General features: G+C 40.5%; 3 protein-coding genes across 6 annotated transcripts in view; 1 reads left to right on the top strand and 2 right to left on the bottom strand.

Moving 5' to 3' along the window:
- LYRM7 (LYR motif containing 7) overlaps positions 1-1,536 on the bottom strand; it is a 64,756-nt gene extending 63,220 nt beyond the window's left edge. For all 3 annotated transcript variants that reach the window (XR_014838769.1, XM_013995089.3, XM_085014562.1), the window contains exon 1: positions 1,465-1,536. Coding sequence is in view for 2 of the 3 variants with exons in the window: in XM_013995089.3 (XP_013850543.1) it covers positions 1,465-1,482 (18 nt within the window). In the remaining variant the exon portion in view is untranslated. The remainder of the gene's footprint in view (positions 1-1,464) is intronic.
- Positions 1,537-1,708: 172 nt separating this feature from the next.
- Positions 1,709-27,806, bottom strand: part of LOC110259779 (uncharacterized) — a 117,796-nt gene continuing 91,698 nt past the window's right edge. For both annotated transcript variants that reach the window (XM_085014561.1, XM_085014560.1), the window contains 3 exons: positions 27,611-27,630; positions 27,310-27,476; positions 1,709-2,064 (listed from right to left, as the gene is read on the bottom strand). In XM_085014561.1, coding sequence (XP_084870687.1) covers positions 27,416-27,476; positions 27,611-27,630 — 81 coding nt within the window. In that variant the 3' untranslated portion in view covers positions 1,709-2,064; positions 27,310-27,415. The remainder of the gene's footprint in view (positions 2,065-27,309; positions 27,477-27,610; positions 27,631-27,806) is intronic.
- HINT1 (histidine triad nucleotide binding protein 1) lies at positions 5,982-11,690 on the top strand. Its single transcript, XM_005661623.4, is given in 4 exon segments — positions 5,982-6,144; positions 8,263-8,367; positions 10,101-10,211; positions 10,213-11,690. Coding segments are annotated over 4 exon segments (363 nt in total). The 5' UTR covers positions 5,982-6,033; the 3' UTR covers positions 10,249-11,690.

Raw genomic sequence — 27,806 nt, 5'->3', positions numbered from 1 at the left:
CTGGTTACTACTTACCTCTCTCTTCTAAGTCTGGGTTATATGCCCCTCCTGAGTACATGCACAGCACTGGCAGTTACTACACTGTAGAGTAATTAAATGCTGTTATCCCTGTACTTCCTCAAAGGCTGCTCAGTCACCTTTGTAGCTTTCACAGTTAGCACAAGTGTTTTCTACACATGGTAGTTCTCGCTAAAAGTGTTTTTGGAATGAATCCTATTTAATTTCATTTACGTTCAGGTTTTACAACTTTCCACTTCCAGTACCGTTTATATACTTCATTTTCCCCGGCAGGGATGGATCCTGTGTCCCAGCAGCGACCCAAGCAGCTGCAGTGACAACGCCAGATATTTAACCCTGGATAGTTAACTGGTGTGTTACAAGGGAATGCCTGCATTTTCAATCAAAAGCACTCACCACACTTGTAATTAAGTAACTGTTTCAAACCTCTCTACCTGCTAGACTTCTGCATGAAGGCAAAGGTGGTCTGTTTTTTGTTGCATCGGCTATGCCTAGATATTGCAGACTAAATGCTGGCTGTTACGTGCTACTAATGGCTAGTATGGGCATTCAACAATTTTTTTTTTTTTAATAAAAAACCCTTTACAATTGTTTCTATTGGTGCTGTGAGGCTTATTAAAAAGTGCTAAGAACACTGAGTTCGATAGTAGAGGAGGTACTGTTTGGTGACTCCCTACTACTCACCAATCATAAGCGTTGCTTTTCCTCACTATATTGGAACAGGCCATAGCTTTTTTTCCATTCCTATATTTCAACCAGCGACAGTGACAGGTCTTAGGTGGCCATGCTTATAATACTTAAGGTTAGGGATGGCTGGTCCCAGAGAACTGTACACTGGCCAGGAATGCGCATCAGCTTGACAATAAATGAACCTGAGATCAGGTCTTCAGGGATGTAACCCCTACCCTGCAGGTGCCATCACTTCCCAAGCTCGTTCAGAGCACCCAGGAATCGCAGGTCTCTGCTCTATCTCGCTTAAAGATTCTGGGCAGGAATTTTGAGGGGATTCGGTTTACCTGGTTCCTAAACGACTCTGCACCTTCTGGTTATCTGACGGAACCTTTCACCTCATAGGGTGGATACGGCGCAGAACTGCCTTTGGGGTCTTGTACATTTCCCAAGGATGGAAAATGAGTCCCAGACACAAACACTCGCCGTGGACATGGAACCGCGGCAGAACTCAAGTTGAGGGCTTGCACCACGGATAAACATTCAGCACCCCAGTAGACTATGAAGTAGGACTACCAGCACCGCACTCCCTCCTCCACACCTGCAAAATTTCTCGACTATCCTTCAGGGTTGGTCATGGGCTCCTCAGGTATGACGGCCACATCCTCCGTGGAAGGTCCTGAACCCCTGCTACAGAGACTCCCGACTACGTTCACAAGGCCGCGCTCTTACCCTCCCCGTCGGCATCACACCCAACCCCTCCCGGGTCCCTGTCACCTTGGCGGCCTGACCCATGGCTCTCCTCACCGCCGCGGCTGCTTCTCCAGCAGTCGAGTAGCCCCGCCTCTTGGCAACCAATCAACGCCTGGCGTGGACTGTCCAACCCCAAGACTCTCCACCGTAGCCACGTTCCTAACGCGCCACAGCCAATCACCACGCAGCCTCTCCTCTGTAGCCCCGCCCCTTGGGAAAACCACCAGAACCCGGCGAGCTCAATTACAGGAGGGAGAACGGAAATCACCTGGACGCCATGTCAGTTAGGGGCAGAGTCACTTCCGGCCAGTTTTTGAAGCCACCTTTGGCGGCGGAGGGTGGATTGGCATTTCATCCATGGCTTCGTCACCTTTATATTCTTGCTTCCTGTTTGAGGATTGGAGTTATCTATTAAGGAAGCTTTTTTTTTTTCTTCCTCTGTCTTTCTTTTTTGGCCGCCCTGCAGCATATGGAGTTCCTGGGCCAGGTATCAGATCCGATCCTCCTTTGCAACTTGCAGCAACAGGGGATTCTTAATCCGCTGTACCTTGTGAGGATGAAACCGGTGTCCCAGGAGCTCCAGAGACTCCGATGATCCCCTCGCGACATAGCAGGAACTCCGAACTTAAAAAAAAAAAAAAAAAGTAAACACAAACAAAAAAAGTTGAAACTGTCCCCTTGCAAAAGTACATACTAAGAGCTAACCTCCAGCAACTACCGGCAGGCACTGATTGGAAGAATGACTCCAGAAAACGAAAACAGTGTCCCATTTTATTCCTCTAGAAGTTGAGGTTGATTTACTTAAGATCATACTGCTAGCAAATGGAGGTCTGGGATAATAAATCACTATGACTGACTTGAAACTTGGTCTTACCCTCTACACATCGTGCCTACTCAACTTGCCTTACTCCTTGGTTTTGCTGGTCAAGAGATTGGGAAATGGATAGTTTATTGGCAGTATCACACTTATTAAACAATCATAAAGCATTTAAGTACATTTATGACCTTGCAAGCATCAAGAAAAATTTCTATCTTGTTTCCACTGCATAATCATTGTGTGCCTTCCCTACCTCAACAGGTTAACTTTTAGGTAAAACTGACTTTTTATTAGGAATGAAAGATTTGGACCAAGGGATCTCCAAGACCCTTTTCTTTCTCTGTGATTTAGGTCCTTTTAAAGAATATTTCAAGTCATCCTGAGAATAGTAATAGTGGACTTTTAAAAATTAAAATGCATTAGATTTGCAAAAGAGTGTTTAACATAAGCAATTAAATCAAATATACTGGACACTGTCTGTTACCTAGAAACAGATTGCTAATGAATGATTCAGAGATGCTCTTTTGCATTTTCATTGTGGAATCAGCCTAATTTCCTGAACATTCACATTTTATTGTTATAATTTCTGGCAAACTAGGGTCTTGGGTCATTAACCAAAACCACTTAAATGCCAATATTTGAAAATATAGTTTCCATAGTGCCCAAATCAGTTCAGTCCTGAGGCTTTTCCTCTCTAAGCAAATTTATGTGGTTCCCTGAGCTATTCCGTAAATGAAGTGACTATTCTGGTTGTTCTGGGAATATGTCCTGGTTTGCTGGCATCTCAAAATATGGGATCCAGAACTGAACAGGAAATTCCAACATGGGTACCATGTAAGGTCATGAAGCTATGTGGTAGGAAGAATAATGGCCTCCAAAATTTGTCCCTATTTAAATCCTATTTGAATTTACTAAATACTACTACTACTAACAATAATAAATTTGCATATATTATTACCATATATGACAAAAGAAGCTTTGAAGATGTGATTAAGGATTTTAAGATGGGAAGATTATCCTGGGTTGTCTGATGATCCCAAAGTAATCACAAGAATCCTTGTAAATGGAAGACGGAAGCAGAGTTCGAAGTTTTTAGATATTCGGCTGTGGGCTTTGAAAATGGAGAAAGGGGCCACAGCTCAGGGATGCAGGTTACCTCTAGAAGTCAGAAAAGGCAAGGGAATCATTCTCCCCTAGATCCTCTGGAAGGAATGCATCCCTGCCAACACCATGATTTTAGCCAGGTGAAATGCAATTTAAACTTCTGACCTCCAGAACGCCACCTGCAAGTGGCCCCTTCCGTCTTCAAAGCCAACAGTGGAGCATCTTCAATTTTTGACTTTCACTTCTGCTTCCATCATATCTCTTTGTCTGGGTCTCACTCTGCTGTATTCCTCTTTCACTTAAAGGGGCTTCTGTAATTACATCGGGCCCACCAGGATAACTGAGGAATCTCCCCATCTGAAGTCCCTTAACTTAATCATACCTGCCCATCCCTTTACCATGTAAAGTAACATATTCACAGGTTCCAGGGATTAGGACCTGGGAATCTTTTGCCTTCCATACCCAGCTTGGGTGAAGCTGGTCAGTAAGGATGAAATGGAAGGAAATGCAGCCATGGAACTGAACATTCATGAGCCCTAAAAGCCATGGCAAGGATTTTACATTGAATTCTGTGATAAAATCCCTACCAGCATGAGTGAAATTATGATTTGTACTTTATAAAAATAATTTTGGGTGCTGTATGGCAAACTGACTATAGTGGAAGCAGATAAGCAAACTGGGAGGCTTTTGAAGTACACTAGGTGAGATATGATAGTGACTTGGATTAGGGTGGTATGAGTAGAGGAGGTGAAAAGGGATTAGATTCATATGTGCTAAAAATCCACGAAAAGAGGTAAGGATGATTTCAAGGCTTTTGCCTTGGCAATTTGGTGCATAGTATTATAGTTGATGTTGTATGCTGCAGGAAGAGGCTGATTGTTGTGGAAGAAGTAAAAATAAATTTGAAGTGCCTGGTAGATCCCACTGAAGGTAGTAAGTAGGCAGAAACATGTATCATACACCAATCTGGAATTAAGGGGAGAGGCAGGTTGGGAGATAAATACTGGAGAGTCCTCGATCTGCAGATGATAAAGCCTCTGACTTAGCGAAAAATGACCATATTATTTATTGCCCAAACCGATACATATTCTTTTCAATTTTTAATTTTGACAATTTCAGGCTTACAGAAAAGTTGCAAGAATAACTGAATTTGCATACACCGTTCACTCAGTTTCACCTAATGTTAAAATTTTTATTACAGTTGCTTTATCCTTTTTTACTGCTCTGCTTTTTTCTATGTTGACATTTTGGGGGGGAATCTCTTCACTGTGTGAAAGTGAATTGCAGATATGATACTTCTCTACTCATATATTATTCAGTGGGTTTATTCCTACAAAAATGACAATCCTTTTACATCAGTGGTTCTCAAAGCACAGTTCCTGGGCTAGCAGCAGCTGTATCACCTGGAAACTGTTAGAGACCTAAAATATAGGGCCTCACCCTAGATCAACTGATTTTGATAATTTTCCTGTGGGTATATTGGGGAAGTTAAAATCTTTCAAAACTATTTCCCAATTTGTAAGCATTATTTATAGTTCACCAATTGCCCTGGTGAATGTCTTTGATACAAAAAGTACCAAATGGGACACAGTTTTGTGATTAAAGGGGGCCTCTATGAAGAAAAAGTGGTGAAAGTATACTTTTTCATAATAAGGACACTTGGGGATTAACTGTTAGAGAGCCAAGAATGGAATTCATTAGGAGCTCCGGAATAGAAGGCTCACTCTGAAGGAGAAACAGCATCCAGAGAGGAAGGAGAGTGAAGGACTATTGCTGAAAAGAGGGAATGGTCAACAGTAATAAATGATACCAAGAGGCTGAGTGGAATCGCCTAAAGAATTTTGTAAGTGAAGGTCTTTAGTGACATTGACAAGAGACAAATGGTTTCAAAAAAGGAAGATAAAGTGGACACAATATACAAAAATTATTTTTAAAAGAAGCAAAGCTACGGAGGGGGATATAGGGTTAAAGATTTTGTTCCTTTTAGGTGGGGCCTCTTACATTATGTCGATTACTGGTGGGAAATATTCTTTGCAGAACAGTCAAGGACGTTTACTAACAATGCCTGGGGCTCACCCCCAGAGTCTGATTTAACTGATCTGGGGTGTGGCCAAGTTCAGGTGATTTTTTTTTTTTTTTTTTTTTTTACTTGATTCCCAAATGATGTGGACATGCAGTCAAGGCTGTGAACCACGGCTAGAGGAAAAAAAAAAAAAAAAAAAAAAAAAATTGACGCGGGAGGGCGTACCTCCTAGTCAAGACCTATGCACCTGAGGAATGAAGTATCACGGTGTCCCCGCCAGCAAAAATGGCCAGCACTGCTTGAGTTATCAAATCTTTTCAGTTACACTACCCAATTTTTCCTACAAGCGTCCATACGGCAAGTGCAGAGCTTACAGCAGTAACTCCACTCTCCGAGAGACAAGAAAGGAAGGAGGAAAAACGGCCTCGCCGCGGCCCCCGGGAGCCTCGGCTACGGAACCTCCCCGTCGCCGCCTCGCCCCACGGTGGCCCTAAGGCGCCGGCACCACCGCCGCCGCACCCCAGCGCGGGTCAGCAGTGCGCACGCGCAGGAGGTGCTGGGGCGTTTGCTCTCCCGCCCTCTGCGGGAACCGCCGGCTCCTCCCTCCTCGGACCTTCTCCCCGACCGGCAGCGCGGGAGGGAGGCCGAGATGGCAGATGAGATCGCCAAGGCTCAGGCCGCCCGGCCTGGTGGCGATACGATCTTCGGGAAGATCATTCGCAAGGAAATCCCAGCCAAAATCATTTATGAGGATGACCAGGTAGGCACCCGGCGCTGCCTTGCTCGTGGGCTGAGGCGAGACAGGCGCCCGTGGACACGCGGGTTTCCTCCGAGGGAAAAGAAGGGAAGGGTCGGGGGCGCCACGGAGAAGGGAAGGCACCCGGCTGCCTCGCGCGGCCTGGGCCGCGGGCCCCCAGCCAGCGGGCAGGGCCCGGTGGCTCCTAGGCGGCCGGCCGGCGCGTGCCGGCGCTCCGGTTACGCGTTATCAGCCCCGGGCGCGGGCCAGGCCGCCGGCACCCGCGGGCCCACATGGCGGGGTCTGGGCGCGTGCGGGGGGCGCGCGCGGGGTCCTCCGCGTGGGCGCCAGCCAGCTCCCCGTGGGCCTCGGACCTCGCCTGTGTCAGGAATCTGACAATCTCGCCCGCGCTCTGCCTGACAGGGAGAAACCCGATCGCTCTTTGACTCGGGCCCAATCTCCGCGATCTCCCGCGCACAGCCGGCCTGCCCAGCTCTCCCGGGCGCCGCTCCGCGGCTCTGCGCTCGGGGGCCTGGGCGCCAGGCCTGGGGGCTGCGGAGGGCGCGCGGACGCGCTGGGCCTGGGCGAGGGCTGGCCAGCGCCCTCCCACCCCCCGACCCGCCGCGGACTCCGGAGTCGACAGTGGGCCTGTAACTGGGATTTGCTTTCCTTTGGCCCCTCCCTGGAAGAATGGCTCCTTTTATGGTTTACAGGAAGCGGTTTTATGCCAAGAGATTGAAGATAGAGTTTTTGCTGACCTGACTGTAGGTGCAATTGTTTTAGAAAGGACGAGTTGATTTGACCTGGAGACATCTTGTATAAAATTTTTAGTGAGCGATAATAACGGGTTTGAATCTCAGATAAAGCAGGACAGGAGGTAGGCTGATTTAGATAGAAGTTTTGTAAACTAATACATTTATGAAATATGGAATATAAGGAAACATGTTACTAGCAGTGTCCTTAGAGTCGGAACATCTAAGATTTAATGCCTCGAGGTAAATTTACTCAAATACCTTTATTTGTCAGGAAAATTCTATTTTAGAAAATGTGTATTTCTTTTAAAGTATTTTCAGCTGCTTTTAGTAAATGATTGTTGAAATATTGACTTTTGAACGATGAAGCCCCAACAGTGTAACAGCATGAAGCCATCTAAATGATACAGCATTTTGTACGGAGTACCAGGTAGAATTACTCCTGAGATAGTTAAGCAAAGAAAGCAGCTTCCACCTTCACTAGATTTAAAACCATTCAAGTGGTATGTAATTTGTCTAAATGTTACTTATCTTCTTCATTTCTACAAAAGAAAATATCTCTTAAATAGCTGAGTAAAGTGGGAAGAAGTCAGTGTTAGTCTAATATCAGGCACATTTGTAATTACGAAACTTATCATTGCCATAAAGAAAAAAAAAAAAAGGAAATCGCATAACCAGGGCCCTGACCTGCATCTGATTTCCTTTAGGAGTTGCCTGGTGGTGCAGTAGGTTGGGCATCTGGCATTGTCACTGCTATGGCTCAGGTTGCAGCTATGGCAGGGGTTCCATCCCTCACCCTAAGCATGGCAAAAAAAAAAACCCAACCAAACAACACAAGATTTCCTTTAGAAATGTTATATATATACTGACAGTTGAGTGAATAGTGTAGACAATAGTTAGGGTTGGGAGGAAAGAGCATCCTGGCAACGGAGGGAAAAGCAAATGTAAAAGCCCTGACATTGGAGAGAGGTGGGCAGTGTGATTTGAGTGGGAAGAGTTGCTTGCGATCAGACTGGAAAGGTAGAGAAGGATTAGCATGCCTAATTTCTACCCATCCTTTGGATCTTGGTTTAAATGTAGCCACTGCAGAATAGGTGTCCTTGACTACCCAATCTAAATCACATTTTTCTGTGATAGTCTTTTGTTGCATGCTCTCCTTTCCTTTGTAACATGTAGGATCATTGTTAATTATACTTTTATTTGTTTAAAGCCAGTCTTTCCATTAGGCTGTAAGTTCCAAGGACCAGAGGAGCATATGTATTGTGTACACTTCTGATTTCCGAGCATTTACTACAGTGTTTTCCACGGGGTTAGTGTGAAAGAGTAAGTTTAGCCTGTAAGATTTCGTATGAAAACCTTGAATTTTTTCTTTCCCCCTTTTTTCCTCCAGTGTCTTGCTTTCCATGACATTTCCCCTCAAGCACCAACACATTTTCTGGTGATACCCAAGAAACATATAGCTCAGATTTCTGCAGCAGAAGATGATGATGAAAGCGTAAGTGTGTTTACTCACACCATTTATTTTTATTTTCTGTTTAAATTGAAAGGCAACATTTTAACCTTAAAGTGATGCCACATTCTCATTTTCCTAAGGGCATTACTGAGGAAAAACAGAAATCATTAAGGCTTCAATGCAATGTATAAATAGTTTGATTTGATTTTATTTTTTTGGCTGCCCAGTAGCTTATGGAGATCCCTGGCCAGCAATCAGATCCGAGCCACAGCTGCAGCCTACACCAGATCCTTTAAGCCACTGTACGCGGCCAGGGATTGAAACTACATCATTGTAGAGATGCCACTGATCCCATTGCACCACAGTGGGAACTCCTAGTTTTTGTTTTTGTTTTCCCAGTGAGACTTAATTGACATGAAACATTATATTAGATTTAGGTATACAACATAGTGATTAATATATGTATATATTATGAAATGATCATTACAGTAAGTTAATATCCATCACCACAAATTCTTAATCAGAAAGGGTTTTAAGAAAGAATTAGTTGTAAGACTCATGTTTCTTCAAATAAAAAACAGTGTTTCATACAGGAGAAGGTTCACTGGCTCTTCTGTTAATGCTGTTAAAGTAAATAATTATTTGATTTTGCCAGGAGGTACAGGCCTCAATGAAATTTTTCCTAGTGTTCTTTGTAGTAGATTGTACAACTGTTCATTAATAACTCACCATTCTATTTAGGGTTGCATTATAGTTGGAGCCTCACTGATGTGGGGCCTGGTCATATGACTTAATTTGGCCAATGAGTACAAGCAGAAATGATACATGTCTTTTGAATAGAAACTAAGAGCCAGCACCTGGCTTGCTATGTTCTCTCTTCCCTCTGTCACCTGATCATATAGAGACTGTTTCATGAGCCTGGGTTTCAAAATGAAAAGTATGTAGACTATAGAGCTGGTCAACTTGTGATGAACATATAGTGAACACAAGAAATGTTATCTTTTTTGTAAACGAGATTTTGGGTGGTTTGTTACCACAGCATAACCAAACCTATCCTGACTGACACACTTTCCCATAACAAGAAAGCAAGGTGTTTTGCTTTATTAAAAACTTGAGTTCCTGCTGTGGTGTAGTGGGTTAATGACTCAGCTCATGTCTGTGGTGTTTGCTGGTTCAATCCCCAGGCCTGCCCAGGCATTGCAGCAGCTGTGCCACAGGTACAGCTGAAAAAATCCCTAGCAACTCTCCCCCTCAAAAAACAAATACCAGTTGGAATAGGATTTAAAAATTGTTTTAATTGAGCAGATTTATGTCTCTAATTTGTTTACTGAAATGAGTGTAAATATCTAATCTTCCAGAGTTTTAAAAATTATAGATTATAAATTATATTAGAAGTGTTTCTAAGTATTTGTCCAAAATCTGTTTCAGTTGGGCATTGGTCTTTTTAGGGCCACACCATGGCACGTGGAAGTTCCCAGGCTAGGGGGTCGAATCACAGCTGGAGCTACCATCCTATGCCACAGCCACAGCAACATGGGATCCAGGCCCCACCTGTGACCTATGCCACAGCTCTTGGCAACGCTAGATCCTTAACCCACTGTGCAGGGCCAGGGATTGAACCCACATCCTCATGGATACTAGTTGGGTTCATTATGGGTGAGCCACAGTGGGAACTCCTCAGTTTGGCACTTTAATATTTCAACATGGTTGTTTGTTATATGATGCCAAAGAAGCTATAAATTACCAGTGCTTAAGAGACTTTTTTTTTTTTCCAGCTTCTTGGACATTTAATGATTGTTGGCAAGAAATGTGCTGCTGATCTGGGCCTGAAGAAGGGTTATCGAATGGTGGTGAACGAAGGTTCAGATGGGGGACAGTCTGTCTACCATGTTCATCTCCATGTTCTTGGAGGTCGGCAGATGAACTGGCCTCCTGGTTAAGTGTGGTGCAGGGAGAATTTTCCCTCTCTAGGCAGCGATCAGGTCTGCAAGTTCCAATATGCTAAAAGTACACTTTTTGCCTGTGTATGAAGAAAATGCAGAAATAATTTTAAAAACCTATACATAATAAAAGACATTGATGCATGGTTTGAATTCTGTATTTGACTTATTTCAAAAAACTGATTTGTTGGACTGATTGAAACTGGAGTTCATAGTTTGGGAGGTTTTTTGATTTTTTTTCTCCCTAAGGAGACCTTAGGAAGAAAGAAACCATATGTACGTGGTTATCATGGTGTGACTGGCCTTTGAAGACAAATTTTAAAATTTCATAAAGTTAGCTTTAGCTTTGAAATACCCTTTTATGGTAAAATATTAGTTCAGAAGATTTTCTCATCTAGTTCTCTTATTTTTTCTAAGAACAGACGAGTATGTGATGTGATTGATCCAGAAAGTGACATTGTGGAGTCTAGAAAAAATGCTTTTTTTGGACTCTTGGGGTAATTTGTAAAGGAGGAAGGTAGATACGTCACAGAATCTTTGATGCCCATATGAAGGCATACAGTGATATTTCCTGGTTACCTAAACTTTGAGTATTTATTATAAAGACTTGAAAACATAATCTTTAGAATTAACTTTCCAAATTGAAAACTCAGTGTTTTGAATGTGTATGTCCACATGAGCAAAAATATTTTAAATTGTGCATGAACTGGCTATGTCAAATTGAAGGAGGGGATCTCGAGGTCTGCGTTCATAGACTGACAACAACACTTAATTTTTTGGTCTTGCCATATACCCTAACTAACCTTTCTAAGGTTGTACGGGGCAAACAGTTTTGCTTGTTTGCACTCCTTCATGTGGGTAATTGCCAGCTTCTAAAACTTAGGTCATACTTTTTGTCTGTTCTTTCGTTCTCTTTGTGCTTATGGATTCCATTCATTTTTAATTTCTAAGACCATTTTAGTAGATTCTGACACATTGCAAATTGTATTTTTAATTTTAATTTTTAACTTTGTTAGTGACTGAAAAGTTTCAGGGGCAGGGGTGGTGAAGGGAAATTGGCTGTGTATGTCTTACAAGTAATTTTTTCCAACTGTCATTTTTTTACTTTGTTTATGGTGTTTAAAATATTTGTATAGTTAATATATCAATTTTTATTTAGTTCATATTTTAAAAAGCCTTCCCCACTCCAGGAGGATTTATAATAATTTTTCCCCTAATACTTTACGGCTTTATGTATTTTTATGAATTTTCTTATGGGGGAATGTCTGGGGAGGCATTTTGGAGGTATTTGTGCCACTGTAAAGAATGTAGTAATGAGAGAAGCATTTGTATTATATATATGAGTGTTGAGTCTACTTTCATTAGGCATATTAACTTTCTGATTGATTTTGTCAAACTAGTGCTAATAAATCATGTAGACAACCACTAAGTTGTCTTGCAGGTTGTGTCCTATCTGCCTAAAATGGTTCTTAGAGTCAGTTTCCAATGTGTTTAGGGAGGGAGTTTCCCACATAGCACAGGTAATTCTCCAGATACCAGCTTGGTATCCTACAGTTAAACTCGAGTGTCAGCATCACACTCCACAGGTTTAAGGTTCCGTCCAAGAAGGCTCCCATCCCTCATCCCTCCAACTTCAGGTGCCAGTCACAAGCTTGGGTTTTAAGCTGTGCTTCTGACCAACTGGCTATAAATCATAGGTTCCTAAGACTCCCCTCCTGGATTTCGCTTACTTTGCTAGTGGCTCACAGAACCATAGAAACATTTTACTTACTGGATCACTGATTTATTATAAAAGGATTTAACTCAGCAAAAACCAGCTGGAAGAGATAACATAGGGCAATATATGGGAAAGGGCGAGGAGCTTCCATGCTTTGAGTACACTACTCTCCCCAAATCTCCAGATTCGACCCAGAATCTCTGAAAAATGTTCTTTTGGATTTTTATGGAGGTTTTATTACATAAGCATGACTGATTACATCATTGGCCACTGGTAAGGGATTCAACCTCCAGTCCTTTCTCCTTCCTGAGGTGGTGGGGTGGGGCTGAAAGTTATCATCAGGTTGATTCCCCCCATCCTTAGGTTATGGGGCGGGTATGTCTAGAAGTCACCTCACTAAAATAACAAAAGGCACATTTATCCCTCTTAGCACTTAGGGTAATTACAGAGGTTTTCAGAGCTCTGCCATAAATGGGAGTGGGGGGGGCAAAGAACAAATATATATTCCTTATAAGTCATAATATCGAACTACCTTAAATAGACTGGGGTCAGATATTCACCAAGCCTCATATGGCAGCCAGTATCCTAGAGAGCCCACAGACATCCTTCCCTATGGTATCCATACCCTTGTGTAGTCTCCTCATTGAATCAGAGCTGATCAGTGTCACTAAAAGTCTGACAGAAGAAGACAGGCCATAATTAGAAATATGAAAATTACAAAAGGAAAAATCTCATTGGTAAAAGTAAATATATAGTAAAGATAGTAAATCAATAATGTATAAAGCTTTAGGAAGGTCAAGAGATAAAAGCAGTAAAGTCATATATATCCGTAAGAAGTAGTCAAGGGATACATGAAACAAAAAGATGTAAAATATGATGTCAAAAACTGAAAATAGGAAGAGTAAAAATGTAGGGTTGTTAAAATGTGTTCATACTTAGCGATCAGCAGCTTAAATAGCCAGCCACACAGACACAAACACACAGACACTGCTATATATGTTTCACAGTAAGCACAAACCAAATATCTCTATAGATATATATACAAAAAAGAGAAGGGATTCCAAATAAAACACTAAAGACAGTCATTAAATCACAAGGGGAAACAGCAAAAGAAGAAGAAAGAAACAAAGTAGAAAAATAACAATGTAGCAAGAAGTACATACCTATCTATTATTTTAAATGTAAAGGAACTAAGTGCTCCAACTGAAAGATACACAGTGGTCAAATGATAAAAAAACAAGATATACATATATATATATGTGTGTGTGTGTATATATATATATATATATATGTGTGTGTGTGTGTATATATATATATATATATGTGTGTGTGTGTGTATATATATATATATATATATATATACAGCTTACAAAAGACTCATTCTAGATGTACAAATACACAAAGTCTGTAATGCAAATGAAATGAAACAAAAGCTGAGGGTGTAGTGATATTTATGTCAGACAAAATAGACTTCATTTATTTACTTAAGCTGCACCCATGGTATGTGGAAGTTTCCAGGCCAGGGATGAAACTGCACCACAGCAGCAACCATAGCCACAGCAGTAACAACACTAGATCCTTAATCTGCTGTACTGTAAGGGAACTCCAAAATAGACTTTAAAATAAAGACTGTAGCAAGAGCAAAGAAGGACACTACATAATGATCAAGGGTTGATCCAAACAGAAACTTTAACAATTGTAAATATGTGTGCTCCCAACAGGAACACCTAAATATGTAATGCAAATAATAACATACAAAAAGGATAAATTGACAGTCACACAATAATAGTAGGGCACTTTAACACTACTCTTATATCAATGGACAGATCATTCAGAGAGAAAATCAATAAGGAAATAACAGCCTTAAACTTAATAGATATGTATATAGAACATTCTGTCCAAAGCAGCAGCATACACATTCTTTTACTGTTCACACATACTATTCTCCAGGATAGATCACATGCTAGCACAAAACAGATCTCAATAATTTTAAGAAGACTGAAATCATATCAGGCATCTTTTCCAACCACAGTGCAACTACAACAAAGAAACTGCAAAAACTGGAGTTCCTGCTGTGGTGCAATGGGAGTGGTGGCTGCTATGGAGCACTGGGATGCAGGTTTGACTCCTGGCCAAGCACAGTGGGTTAAGCATCTGGTGTTGCTGCAGCTGTGATGTGGGTCAAAACTGTGGCTCATATCTAGTGCATGGCCTGGGAACTCCAAATGCTGCACGGTGGCCAAAAAGCAAAGCAAAACAAAACAAACACAAACAAAAACACCCAAAATCCAAACAAACCAAAACCCCCAGTAACTTGTAGAGGCTAAACAATATGCTACTAAACAACCAAAGGATTACCAAAAAAAAAAAAAAAAAAAAAAAAGAAAAAAAAAAAAAAGAAAAAATTAAAGAAGAAATAAAAAAAAATACCTGGAGACAAATAAAATGAAAACACAATGATCCAAACCTATGGCATACAGCAAAAGCAGTCCTAAGAATGAAGTTTATAGTCATAAAAATCTACCTCAGGAAACAGGAAAAACCACAAATAAACAACCTAAGCTTACATTTAAAGGAACTAGAAAAAGAAGGACAAACAAAACCCAAAGTTAGTAGAAGGAAAGAAATCATAAATAAAATAGAGACTAAAATCATAAATGAAAAAGAGACTAAAAACACCCAAGAAAATGTCAATGAAAGTAAGAAGTGACCCTTTGAAAAAATAAACAAAATTGATAAACATTTAGCCATACTCATCAAGGAAAAAAGAGAGAGGGCCCAATCAATAGAATCAGAAATGAAAAAGGAAAAGTTACAACTGACGCCACAGAAATACAAAAGGTCATGAGAGATTAGTATGAACAACTGTATACCAATAAAATGGAAAACCTAGGAGAAATGGACAAATTCCTAGAAATATACAATCTTGCAAGGAATGAGGCGGGAAGAAATAGAAAATATGTACAGACCAATTACTAGTAATCAAATTGAATCAGTAATAAAAATACTCCCAACAGAGGAGCTCCCTACAACCAAATGGGGCGTCATAGGTGAATTCTACTGAGTATTTTGAAAAGAGTTAACACTTATCCTTCTCAAAATATTCCAAAATACTGCAAAGGAAGGAATGCTTCTGAATGCATTCTATGAGGCCAGCATAACCATGAAACAAATACCAGGGAAAGATGTCACAGAAAAGGGAAAATTACAGGCCAATATCACTGGTGAATGTAGTTGCAAAAATCCTTAATAAAATAACTGGAGACCAAATTTAGCAATATATTAAAAGGATAGATCATAAACCATGATCAAGTGGTATTTTTCAAGGGATGCAAGGATAATGCAATATCCATAAATCAATCAATGTGAGAGACCACATTAACAAATTCAAGAATGAAAGTCATTTAATCATCTCAAAAGATGTAGAAAAAACTTTTTGACAAATTTCCAGATCTATTTACAATAAAAACTCAACAAAGTGGTTTTGGAGGGAATTTTCCTCAACATAATACAGGCCATATATGATAAACCCATAGCTTAAAAAAAAAAAAAAATCAAGCTCAAAGACTTTCCTCTAAGATTAGGAACAAGACAAGGATGTCCACTCTTACCACGTTTACAACATATTACTGGAAGTCCTAACCATAGCAATCATACAAGAAAAAGAAACAAAAGGGAAAGGAAAAAGTAAAAGTGCCATTTTTTTGCAGATGACATGATACTATACACAGGAAATCCTAAAGATGCTACCAAAATACTACAACTTACGAACGAACTTAGTAATGGTGCAGGATACAAAATTAATATACAGAAATCTGTTGTATATACTAACAATGAACTATCAAAAAAATTTAAGAAAACCATCTTACTGCATCAAAATAATGAACTACCTAGGGAAAAAAAATCTAACTAAAGAGGCAAAAGATCTATACTTGGAAAATTATAAGGCACTAGTGAAATAAATTGCAGATGCCAGAAATGAATAAAAGATACACTATGTTCATATATTGGAAGAATTAGTGTCATCAAAATGACCATACTACTCAAGGCAATCTACAGATTCAATGCAATCTCAATCAAAGTACCAATGACATTTTTTACAAAACTAGAAAAAATGATTCTAAATTTTGGAAATAGAAAAGACCTTGAATAGCCAAAACAGTTTTGAGAAAGAGCAAAACTGGAGGTATCATGCATCTTGAGTTCAAACTATATTACAGAGCCACAGTCATCAAAACAGTATGGCACTGGCACACAAACACATACAGATCAATGGAACAGGACAGAGGGCCCAGAAATGAATCCACACTTATGTGGGCAACTGATCTGTGACAAAGGAGGCAAGAATACACAATTGGGAAAATGTAGCCTCTTCAATAAAAGGTGTTGGAAAAACTGGACAGCTCCACACCAAAGAATCAAACTAGATTTCTCTCTTACACTATAACCCAAAATAAATTCAAAATGGATTAAAGATTTAAAGACCTGAAACCACAAAACTTCTAGAACAAAAAATACACAGTAAGCTCAATGACATTGGTTTTAGTAATGTTTTTTTCGATCTCTTTCATCAGGCAAGGGAAACAAAAGCAAAAACAAACAAATGCAACTACATCAAACTAAATATATTTTGCACAGTGAAGGAAACTATTCAATAAAAATGAAAAGGTCGCTTGCTGACTGGGGAAGATATTTGCAAGCCATATATTCGACAAGGGGTTAATATCCAAAACATACCAAAAAAACCCCTCATAAAATTCAACAGGAAACCAACAAATTACATGATTAAAAAATGCGCAGAGGACACAAGTAGACATTTTCCCAAAAAGATGTAGCAATACCCAATAGGCACATGAAAAGAACTAAACATCACTAATGATTTAGAGACATGCAAATCAAATCTACAATGTAATATCACCTCACACCTGTCAGAATAGCTATGATCAAAAATAGAACAAATAATAAGTGTTGGTGAGGATGTAGAGAAAAGAGAACCCTGGTACAGTGATGGTGGAAATGTAGACTGGTGCATCCACTGTGGAAAACAGTACAGCGATTCCTCAAAAAATTAAAAGTAGAACTACCATATGATCCACGACTTGGCAATTCTACTCTTGGGTATGTATCTGAAAAAAACAAAACTACTAATACAAAAAGATAGAGGCACCCCTATATTCAATGCAGTATTAATCTATAATGGACAAGATATGGAAACAACCTCAGTGCCCACTGATAAATGAATGGATAGATAAAATATGGTGTGTGTATGTGTGTATACCCATATGATAGAATATTATTCAGTCATAAAAAGAATAAAAACGTGCCATTTGCGACAACATGGATGGGCTGAGAGTATATTAAGTGAAATAAGTTAGAGAAAGACAAATAATGTCTGATTTATATGTGAAATCTTTTTTTAAAAAACAAATGTACAAACATAAAGAAACAAAACATTCAGGTGGTTGCCAGAGGGGAGGGGCTTAGAAGGAGGAAAGAAATAGGTAAGGGAGATTAAGAGGTACAAACTTCCACTTGTAAAATAAGTGAGTCAGGGGTATGAAATGTACAAGGTGGGGAATATAATAACCATGTAATATCTTTCTATGGTGATGGATTATAATTGGACATTTTGAAATGTACAGATCTATCAAATCATTCCGTTGTGTAACAAGAACTAATACAGCATCCTAGATCAATTATACTTCAAAAACAAACCCATAGAAAAAGAGACCACATTTGTGGTTAACAGAGGTGGAAGGTAGTGGGGAGGAAACTGGATGAAGGCAGTAAAGCTACAAACTTCTAGTTATAAAATAAGTCCTAGGGATGGGATGTACAAGATGATAAACATAACTAACACTGCTGTATGTTTTATATGAAAGCTGTTAAGAGTGTAAATCATAAGCTTTGTTATCCCAAGAAAAAATTTTTTTCTCTTTAATTTTGTGTCTATATAGGATGATGGATGTTCACTAAACTTGTGGTAATTATTTCATGATGTATGTAAGTCAAATCATTATGCTATATACCCTTTAAACTTACGCAGTGCATATGTCAATTATACTTCAATAAAATTGGAAGAAAAAAAGAGAGAACAAAAACTGTTTATGCTGTTTTCAAATATGTACTGCAAGTATGCCAAGAGCTGCTATCAGTCCTCTGCACGCCAATCCCTTCATTCATCTCTATAGCAAACTATGGGAGAGCACCAGCTGACGGTAGTAACTGCTTCCCTGAATTGCCTTCTATGATATACAGGATCATTTAATACAGAGATTTTTGCCTCTAATAGCTCATTAAGTTTTCTCCTTGAGCATGTTTATTATAATTATATCCAGTTCCATAAGCGTCGCTGAAATAGTGTGACGTGTACATGCATTTGTTTATTTACATTAAATTCTGATGTTTTTATAGCCTGGTTTCTTCTCTTTGCTCCATAGCAAAGATTATTTTGCACTTGTTGTAGAAAAATGCAGTGGGTTTAACACTGTACTTGGTTTGAATATGACCTGAAAGCTTGGATGGCTTCATGTTACTTTTTAAAAGTCAAGGTTATTGATTTATAATTTAAAGACAATAAAATCTACTCCTTTAAAATGTGCATCTTGATGACTTTTGATAAATGTACACGGTCATGTATCCATTACCACAATAAAATATAGGCTATTTTCATCACTCCGAAAAGACTTGTTAGGACATCATTTTATAATCCATTCAAGAGATAACTGTAGCTTGGACCAGTATGGTAGTGACAGAGCTGATGAGAAGTGACTAGATTCACCATGTATTTTGAAGGTAAAGCTGGCAGGATTTGCCAATGGGTAAAATATGGGCAGAAGAAAGAGAAATCAAGATTTATTATTGCTCAATATTCTATGGACTGACTTTGGCAGTCAGCTGCTTTTTGCCTGAGCTTAGTCATGTTGCTGTGCTTGGTTTAAGGTTAGAAAGTAGCAGGTAACCCCACTCAGATGCCTCACAGTTGGTACTGGCAGTCAGCTGGGGTCCTTTGAATCTCCTCAGTATGGCCCCTTATTCTTCTGTAGGCTTTCCCAGCTTACATGGTGGTCACAGGGTAACAAACAGTCCTAAACTTAGTTTAAAACAAGTACAACTGATTATTTCTCATGATTTTGTGTGTTTGTTGGGCACCGCTGCTTATCCTACCTGGACACACTCATGGATTCAGTCCTTTTGCCATGCTATTGTCTTTCACCCCAAGTTTCTTCACAGCATCAGGTTCTCAGGGCAGCATTTCAAGAGGGCAAAAGAGATGCTGCAAGACTCCTTTAGGCCTAGGCTTCAGAACTCAAGTAAGACACCTTACACCACACCCTGTTGGCCAAAATAAGTTAAAAATGCCAGCCTAGATCCAAGGATTTGGAGAAACAGACCTGACTTATACAAGGGAGAGGGAGAAAAGTCGTATTGCAAAGAGGGGGGTGCAAACTAGGATGGAAGGAAGATATAGCCGTTAATCAGATTACCCCACTGCCATTATGTTGACTCAGCTACTTTCTCTCATCCTGCCATTAAGATTAATTGCTTTTGTATCTCTTTGTGACTTGAGTTCATACTTGCTAAAAGAAGATGAGGACTCCCCAAGTATAAACTTGGGGCCTTATCTCCTCACAAGCTGCAGAAGAGCCTATAAATGGCTCATCGGTTTTCACTGCGGTGAGTCAATCCAGTACTCAATGTAGTCAGTGTGTGAAGAATTCAAATATTCTTTTCTCCCCCCACCCCAGAAGATTTTTCCCCAAAGGGACAGTGATTGTGGCAGGTCTCCTGAAGCTTTCCTGAGGGGGTCGTACAGGCACCTTACTTGGCTGGTATGGAGCACCTGGAATAATAAGGTGTAGTGTGTACAATGTCAGTCTTTAGTTAAGTACACAAAAATCTACCTCCTCTGGATTTTCCTTAACTTTTTTTCCTCTTATGAGTCTCTGATCCATCAGTGAAAAATCTGTGTTCTTTTTAGTAGGTTTAGAGTTTCCTTCCCCCATCCTTTGGTCACATCTAATTTCTAGAGGGTGTTATACAGTGTCATGGCATCAGGAGGGGCCATATAAGTGTCTCTGTCATCGGTTACTACAGTGTACCCGAGACTTTCATTATCTCATTTGGTCCTTTATTCTTCGATCCCTGTAGGCTGATGTTTTGTAGTAATGATGGCCATGATTATGACAGTAATGATGATAGTTTTATGATACTATTAATAGCAATCACTACCTAACGCCTGCTATGAGAGAGGCACTACACTGTATGTATTAACTATACTATGGATAAAATCCAAACAACTTTGTACACACCCATTACATTCTGCAGCATTTACTCAGAACATTACATGTGTAACAGACACTTGTAATTACTCATGTCCAGCATTTAAACTCCCCTTGAATTTAAGCGATTCCTTGCCACCCAAAAGAGAAGTTGACATGAACAGACACCTAGTGTTTCAGCTCCTCTGCCAGCTGGGATGAGGCCCTTGACTTAGGTTCTGCCAATCAGATGGACTCATCTGTGATTCTGAATTTGAAACTAATGACAAAAAGAAACAAAGACAGTGGAGATTTCTTTCAGTGGTAGCAGCAGCATCCAGTTGGCAGGCACCAGAGTGTCTGTGCTGCCAACTGTTGTATCCAGGATTGAATTCCGGGGAGGACAACGGTGCAAGCTGCAGCACCTGTGTTCAGTGGCAGCAGGAGCAGTGCCCTAGTAGACTAGCTTTCTGGGTCTATTTCTGGCTGTGGTGTTATCTGCATTGCTTCTCTTGATTCTTGCCTGCTTTCCTAGTTAATTTGTGAGCTAGCCATTAAATACTGTTTTAGGAAATTGAATCCTGGAGATTTTGTCTGTTTGTTTGTTTTACCAGGAATGGTTGTAGGCACTTTTCCTCAGGGAAAGGTGGGGGGGGGGGCGGTGAGGTAGTGGAGCTGAGATTGGTTATTTGGCCTTGTTTGAGATGAAAATGAGAAGATTCCAGCTAAAATTAAGGAACTGGATTTTCACAGCCCACCCCTCATATCATCCTAAGGCAGTAGCACATGGAAGTGATCCATAGAATGACTTAATTAGCCATTTTGTTTGGATCACTTGTACTAAATATGTCAACAGAAGGCAAGACTTTGGACTTCCAAGTGCTACTGCCTTAGGATGATATGAGGGGTGAGTGGAATTCGAAGACTGTGGAGGTATTGTGATTGCTTCTGATACCACTGAACAACTTTGCAAGAAAGAATGACAAGCTAAGATTTCTAAATTGTGAGTTCAAGCTATCAGTAGAAAGCCAAGGGCTTTCTATGACTATATTATACAAATCTAAGACTTTTTTCCAGATCAACTGTTGCAGGTAAAGAAGTGAAATAATTATAAGCCAAATGAAACATCTGATCTTCAAGGTTGTCCAATTTATTAATTCATAGTCTTGTCTAGTCTCTTATGACAAAGTTAGGATACTGATCAGGAAAGAGCATTATATAAATATCAGAATGAGATATACTGGAGAATTTGGCTGACTCAGACCACAAATTCCCAATATACTGATTCTCCTTTGCCAGTTGAAGCAGCCTCTCCACTTGTGTGGAAGCTATTCTTGGTTGCTTGAAGACTCTCTCTCAATTACTTCTTTATACACTGCATATTCCTGTGCCTCATTCTTTAAAAAGAAAAGGGACCCCTCTCATGCCTAATGCTTTCCCTTCCATGCAACTTGTGCACTTCTTTCTCTGCAGTTATATGTCAAAAGATCCCAAGAGATTCTAAATAATACCTTGGGACCATCCTCAGAAGTATAGAAAGATAAGGACGTCCACTCTTGCCATTTTATTCAACATAGTTTTGGAAGTCCTAGCCATGGAAATCAGAGAAGAAAAAGAAATAAAAGGAAATGGAAAACTGGAGAAGCAGCATAACTGTTAATTGTCTATAGATGAAATGATACTATACATAGAAAATGGTTAACGAATCCGACTAGGATCCATGAGGTTGCGCGTTCGATCCCTGGCCTTGCTCAGTGGGTTGAGGATCCGGCGTTGCCGTGAGCTGTGGTGTAGGTCGCAGACGCGGCTTGGATCCTGCGTTGCTGTGGCTCTGGCATAGGCTGGCAGCTACAGCTCTGATTAGACACCTAGACTGGGAACCTCCATGTGCCACGGGAGTGGCCCAAGAAATGGCAAAAAGACAAATAAATAAATAAATAAATAAATAAAGAAAAATTAACCCACGGAAAGGAAGAAAATCTTTGCAAATGAAACAACCAACAAGGGATTAATCTCCAAAATATACCAACAGCTCATGCAGCTTTCCATCAAAAAAACAAAAACCCCATCAAAAAATGGGCAGAAGACCTAAATAGACATTTCTACAAAGAAGACAGATGGCTAAAAAGCACACAAAAAGATGCTCTGCATCCCTAATTATTAGATAAAGTCAAGTCAGAACCACAATTTGGTATCACCTCACAGTGGTTAGAATGGCCATCATCAAAAAGTTTGCAAATAAATGGTGTGGAGAAAAGGAAACCCTCCTACAACTGTTGGTGGGAATGTAAGGTGGTGCAGCCACTATAGAAAACAGTATGGAGAGTCCTCAATAAACTAAATATGATGCAGCAATCCCACTCTGGGCATATATCCAGGCAAATCCATAATTCAAAAAGATACATGCACCCCTGTGTTCACTTCTGCACAATTTACAATAGCCAAGACATGGAAGCAGCCCTAATGTCCACCGACAGATGAAATGGATAAAGAAGATCTGGTACATATATACAATGGACTATTACTTAGCCATAAAAAGAATTAAATTGTGCCATTTGCAACAACATGGATGAACCTAGAGATTACCAGATTGAGTGATATAAATCGGACAAAGACAGATATCATCTGATATCACTTATATGTGGAATCTAAAAGAAGTAACACAAAAGAACTTATTTACAAAACAGCAATGGACCCACAGACATACAACAAACTTATGGTTAACAACGCAGAAACATGGGGGGAGAGGAATAAACTAGGAGTTTGGGATTAACGTATACACACTACTATATATAAAAGAGATAACCAACAAGGACCTACTATATAGCACAGAGAACTCTACCCACTATTCTGTAATAACCTATATGGGAAAAGAATCTGAAAAAGAATGACCATGTGTGTATGTATAACTGATTTACTTTGCTATACAGCTGAAACTAACAACTTTGTAAATCAGGTGTACTTCAATAAAATAAAAACATTAATTTCTCAAGATTTCTCCTTGGACCCATGTACCCATATGAATTTTTGAATTAGCTTGTCAATTTTTGCCAGGAGGCTAGTTAGAATTCCTATTCTTCAATAAGAATATATGACTTCAAACAACAAGACGTACTTTGGAACCAGTGTACTGGCAGATAGGGTCTATGATATTTTCCTCCTTTATCTTCATTCTTGCTTGGATATGCTATTTCAAAGCAGGAATAATTGCGAAATGATTCATAATTCCTCGCCATATTTAAATTTTTTTAAAAATTAAAAATTTTATTTTTTATTTTTTATCTTTTTAGGGCCATACTGGCAGCATATGGAGGTTCCTGGGCTAGGGGTCAAACTGGAGGTACAGCTGCTGGCCTACACCACAGCCACAGCAATGTGGGATCCGAGCTGCCTCTGCGACCTACACCACAGCTCATGGCAACACCCCATCCTTAACCCATTGGGCGAGGCCAGGGATCAAACTTCGTCCTCATGGATACTAGTCAGATTCGTTTCTGCTGAACCACAGCGGAAACTCCTTTCTAAAAAATTTTTTATGGCCACACCTGCAACATACGGAAGTTCATGGGTTAGGGGTCAAATCAGAGCTGTAGCTGTTGGCCTATGCCACAGCCGCAGCAATGCTAGATCTGAGCTGCATCTGTGACCTATGCCATAGCTTGAGGCAATGTCAGATCCTTAACCCACAGAGCGAAGCCAGGGACTGAACCTGCATCCTTGGGGAGACAGCATTGGGTTCTTAACCCTCTAAGCCACAGTGGGAACTCCCCTCCTCCATGTTTTTTAAAGTGATGCTTAGTCTCCCTATTTTTTAAATTTTCTGGCCACACGCATAGCATGTGGAGGTTCCCAGGCTAGGAATCAAATCAAAGTCACAGCAGTGACAACTTCTTATCCTTAACCTGCTGAGCCACCAGGACACTCCCCTGCCTGGGGAGTATATATTTGACATATATATTTGATATATTTGATAATATATTACAAAAACATTGTCACTATGCTTTCTCTTACTTCCTCCTTAAATGTTGTATCTGTCCTGCTGTAAACAGCATTGGCAGCTCCTAAAAATAAAATAGTTCAAAGACCATCATCAGCTATGAGATTGATAAGAATCTTACTCTTGAGGAGTTCCCATCGTGGCGCAGTGGTTAACGAATCCGACTAGAAACCATGAGGTTGCCGGTTCGATCCCTGCCCTTGCTCAGTAGGTTAACGATCTGGCGTTGCCGTGAGCTGTGGTGTAGGTTGCAGACGCGGCTCGGATCCCGCGTTGCTGTGGCTCTGGCGCAGGCCGGTGGCTACAGCTCCGATTCGACCCCTAGCCTGGGAACCTCCATATGCCGCGGGAGCCGCCCAAGAAATAGCAACAACAACAAAAGACAAAAAAAAAAAAAGAAAAGAAAAAGAATCTTACTCTTGGGAACAACAATTTATCTTTTTTTTTTTGCCATTTCTTCGGCTGCTCCTGCGGCATATGGAGGTTCCCAGTCTAGGGGTCTAATCGGAGCTGTAGCTGCCAGCCTACGCCAGAGCCACAGCAATGCGGGATCGAAGATGCGTCTACAACCTACACCACAGCTCACCGCAACACCGGGATCATTAACCCACTGAGCAAGGGCAGGGGCCGAACCCACAACCTCATGGTTCCTAGTCAGATTCGTTAACCACCGCGCCAAGACGGGAACTCCAACAGTTTATCTTTTTAAATTGTATTTTGTCACACCACATTATATCTGGCCACATAGTACAGGTTGGATTCAGGACAGCATTAGGCTTTTGGTAGACAGCATATTGTCATTTAATAAATTCCTTATGGAACACATTTTGGTTATTAAAGAAAATCAATATGTTCCAAATCAAAAGGTCTTTCTTGATATTTTTGTTAAAGCTGTGAATTAGAAAAAAAAAATTGCTATATTTAAAAGGAATTTTATTGATTTTCTTTTCTAAAGTTCAGGAAATGTCTCACTCAACTGTTTGTTTGCTATTAACTACGGTTAGGAGACGATAACGGAATGAATTACTTTCCTACTGGAAACAGTTAAGCAAGTTTTGGATACAGTATGTATCTTGCAGTTTCTATTACTTTTATTCTGTTGAAAATGGTTATAAATGATTCAGGGAAAGAAGATGGATATCAGAGACAGCTCATGCTTGCTAACTGGAAGATATAATCTCTTAAGATTGAGATATTATATGTCAAGATTCAGCCATTTGTAGCATTTTGGATTTTATAATAGCTTTTGTTATTTACTCTTTCGAAGCCCTGATGAACAGCATTTCTCTTTGAAAAATATGAAATACTCATATTGGTATTTTCAAGAGGACCCCAAAATAAAAAGCAGCCCTCTTCCTTGTCTGAGGTTTGGATAAAGTGAGGAAATGAAACAGAGTAAATACATAGGACATAATTTTGATCACTTCTTCATTACTGTTAGAGGTGAGGTTGGAGGATGTGGCTCTAGGTCTGTAACCTTGTGTTCTTCCCAATACTTAACCCACAATTAAGTAGATTTAGGAGTTCCCATCATGGCTCAGTGGTTAATGAACCCAACTGGGAACCATGAGGTTGTGGGTTCAATCCCTGGCCTCACTCGGTGGGTTGGGGAGCCGGCATTGCCGTGAGCTGTGGTGTAGGTCGAAGATGCGGCTCGGCTCCTATGTTGCTGTGACTCCAGCATAGGCCAGCAGCTATGGCTCTGATTTCACCCCTAGCCTGGGAAGCTCCATATGCCGTGGGTACAGCCCTAGAAAAGGAAAAAAAAAAAAAAAAGTAGATTTAACCCAGGAGGGGTGAAGGGACTGGGTGGGTTGGCAGGGGATGTGAACTTCTTGAGGGCTGTTGGCTTTTAAAAGGAAGGACAGAGCTGAGAATGTGAATTAGTGGTTTTTTTTCTTCACAGATTTACCAATCAGAAAAATCACTCCAATTACCTTGGGATGGAGTGAAAAAATGAGAAGAGCATGCTTAGGGAAAAGGCCTCCTCATGGAAGCCAGTTACAGAAGAAAGGAATTCTGTTCCTACTTCCTCAGCTTTAGTTATTAAGCCTATAGGTCGACCATAGGCTGTTCTTGGTTAAGTACCCCCTTCCTAAATCTCCTCCTCTCAAACCATCCACTTCTCTTTTAGGTGCCATTCTGGGCTTGTTGGTGGGAATGTAGATTTTGACTCCCAGGAGGCTAGGAAATAGGTAAGAAAATACACAAACAAGTCAACACCAAAGATGCTGAAAATTAGTTTCTTATTTGTCATGCCCAACTATGTCCAATTACTTTGCCCAGTATGGCGTATCAGAGGTTCTGCATAAGACTCAACAAAAATATTAAGGTACTCTAATAATAAAAACTCCAACAATATGGAACTACATCTACTGTGGAAATAAATCTCTTCTCACTATCAAAATCCCAGAGAGAAATGAAAATCTAAAGATGAAATTTGTTTTGTATATTTAAGTCCAAAGACAAGTAGGTACAAAGGAATTAAAATCCCAAATCAGAACTGCTTGTTCTTGTGCCTTAAAAGTTTAAAGTCTAAAATCCTTCAAGTCCAAAATCCATTCTTTCAAGTTTCTTTTCCTACTTGGTTTAGTGAAGAACTCGATGCTTGAGTGGGACTGGGGTTCCTTCGAGAGCTATGGTTTCAGCTGGCGCTCATGGAAGGAGTACGCTTTTTTCAGAATTTTAGAAATAATACCTGTTCAGAGCCAAATTTCTCCTGAATCTCCTATTTTAAAAACTTCAAAGTGTCTGCAGTCCCTCTCATAGCCAAAATTTAGGAAAAAAGGTGTGTCCACCCAAAGAGCAGGAAATAGGGGAAAACCAGACACTACTAAGAATTTGAGAGATGGGGAATGGATGAGCCCTAGGGTAGACAGCTCCTAGCAAGAAAAAAACCCGCTTCAAGGAAACCCACCATCAGTCACCCCCTCACCTCTCAAAACGACCCTGCAGGTCAGCAATTTCTCCTTTGCCTCTGTATTAATCAGAGTTCTCCAGAGAAACAGCACATATAGAACAGATGTACATAGATAGATAAGAGGAGATTTATTAAATCAATTGGCTCACCGTGCTCACGAGGCTGGGGAGTCCCATGATCTGCCATCTGCAAGCTGGAGACCCAGGAAAGCAGGCTGTATGCTTCAGTTTGAAAGCAAAGGCCTGACTGTAAACCTCACTGGGCAGCTGTCGTCAATCTCAGTGTTGAAGGCTGGAGAACCAGGAGCTCCGGTATCCTAATACCCTAAGGCGGGAAAAGGCAGTTTCAGCTCTAGTGAAAGAAGAGAGGGGAGTGGGGAGGAAAAGGGAGGGGAGGAGAGAGGGAGGGACGGAGGGAGGGAGGGAGGGAGAGAATACTTGCTTCTTTTACCTTTTTGTTCTGTTCAGGACCTGGAAAAAAAAAAAAAAAAGTAAGGCCTGGCTGATAGCTGCTCACATTCCTGAGCAAGGCTCTTCTTTCCTAAGTCCATCGATTCAAATGCCAATCTCTCCTGCGAACACCTTCACAGATGTGCTTGAAATAATGTTCTACCAGCTCACGGGGCATCCCTTAGCTCAGTCTAGCT

Source organism: Sus scrofa, chromosome 2 (assembly GCF_054392235.1).
Source record: "Sus scrofa isolate SSC_HxYL_T2T_F1_AM1 chromosome 2, Sscrofa_HxYL_maternal_Yorkshire_Landrace_v2.0, whole genome shotgun sequence".
Taxonomy (NCBI): Eukaryota; Metazoa; Chordata; class Mammalia; order Artiodactyla; family Suidae; genus Sus; species Sus scrofa.
This window is presented reverse-complemented; position numbering and strand designations above follow the sequence as displayed.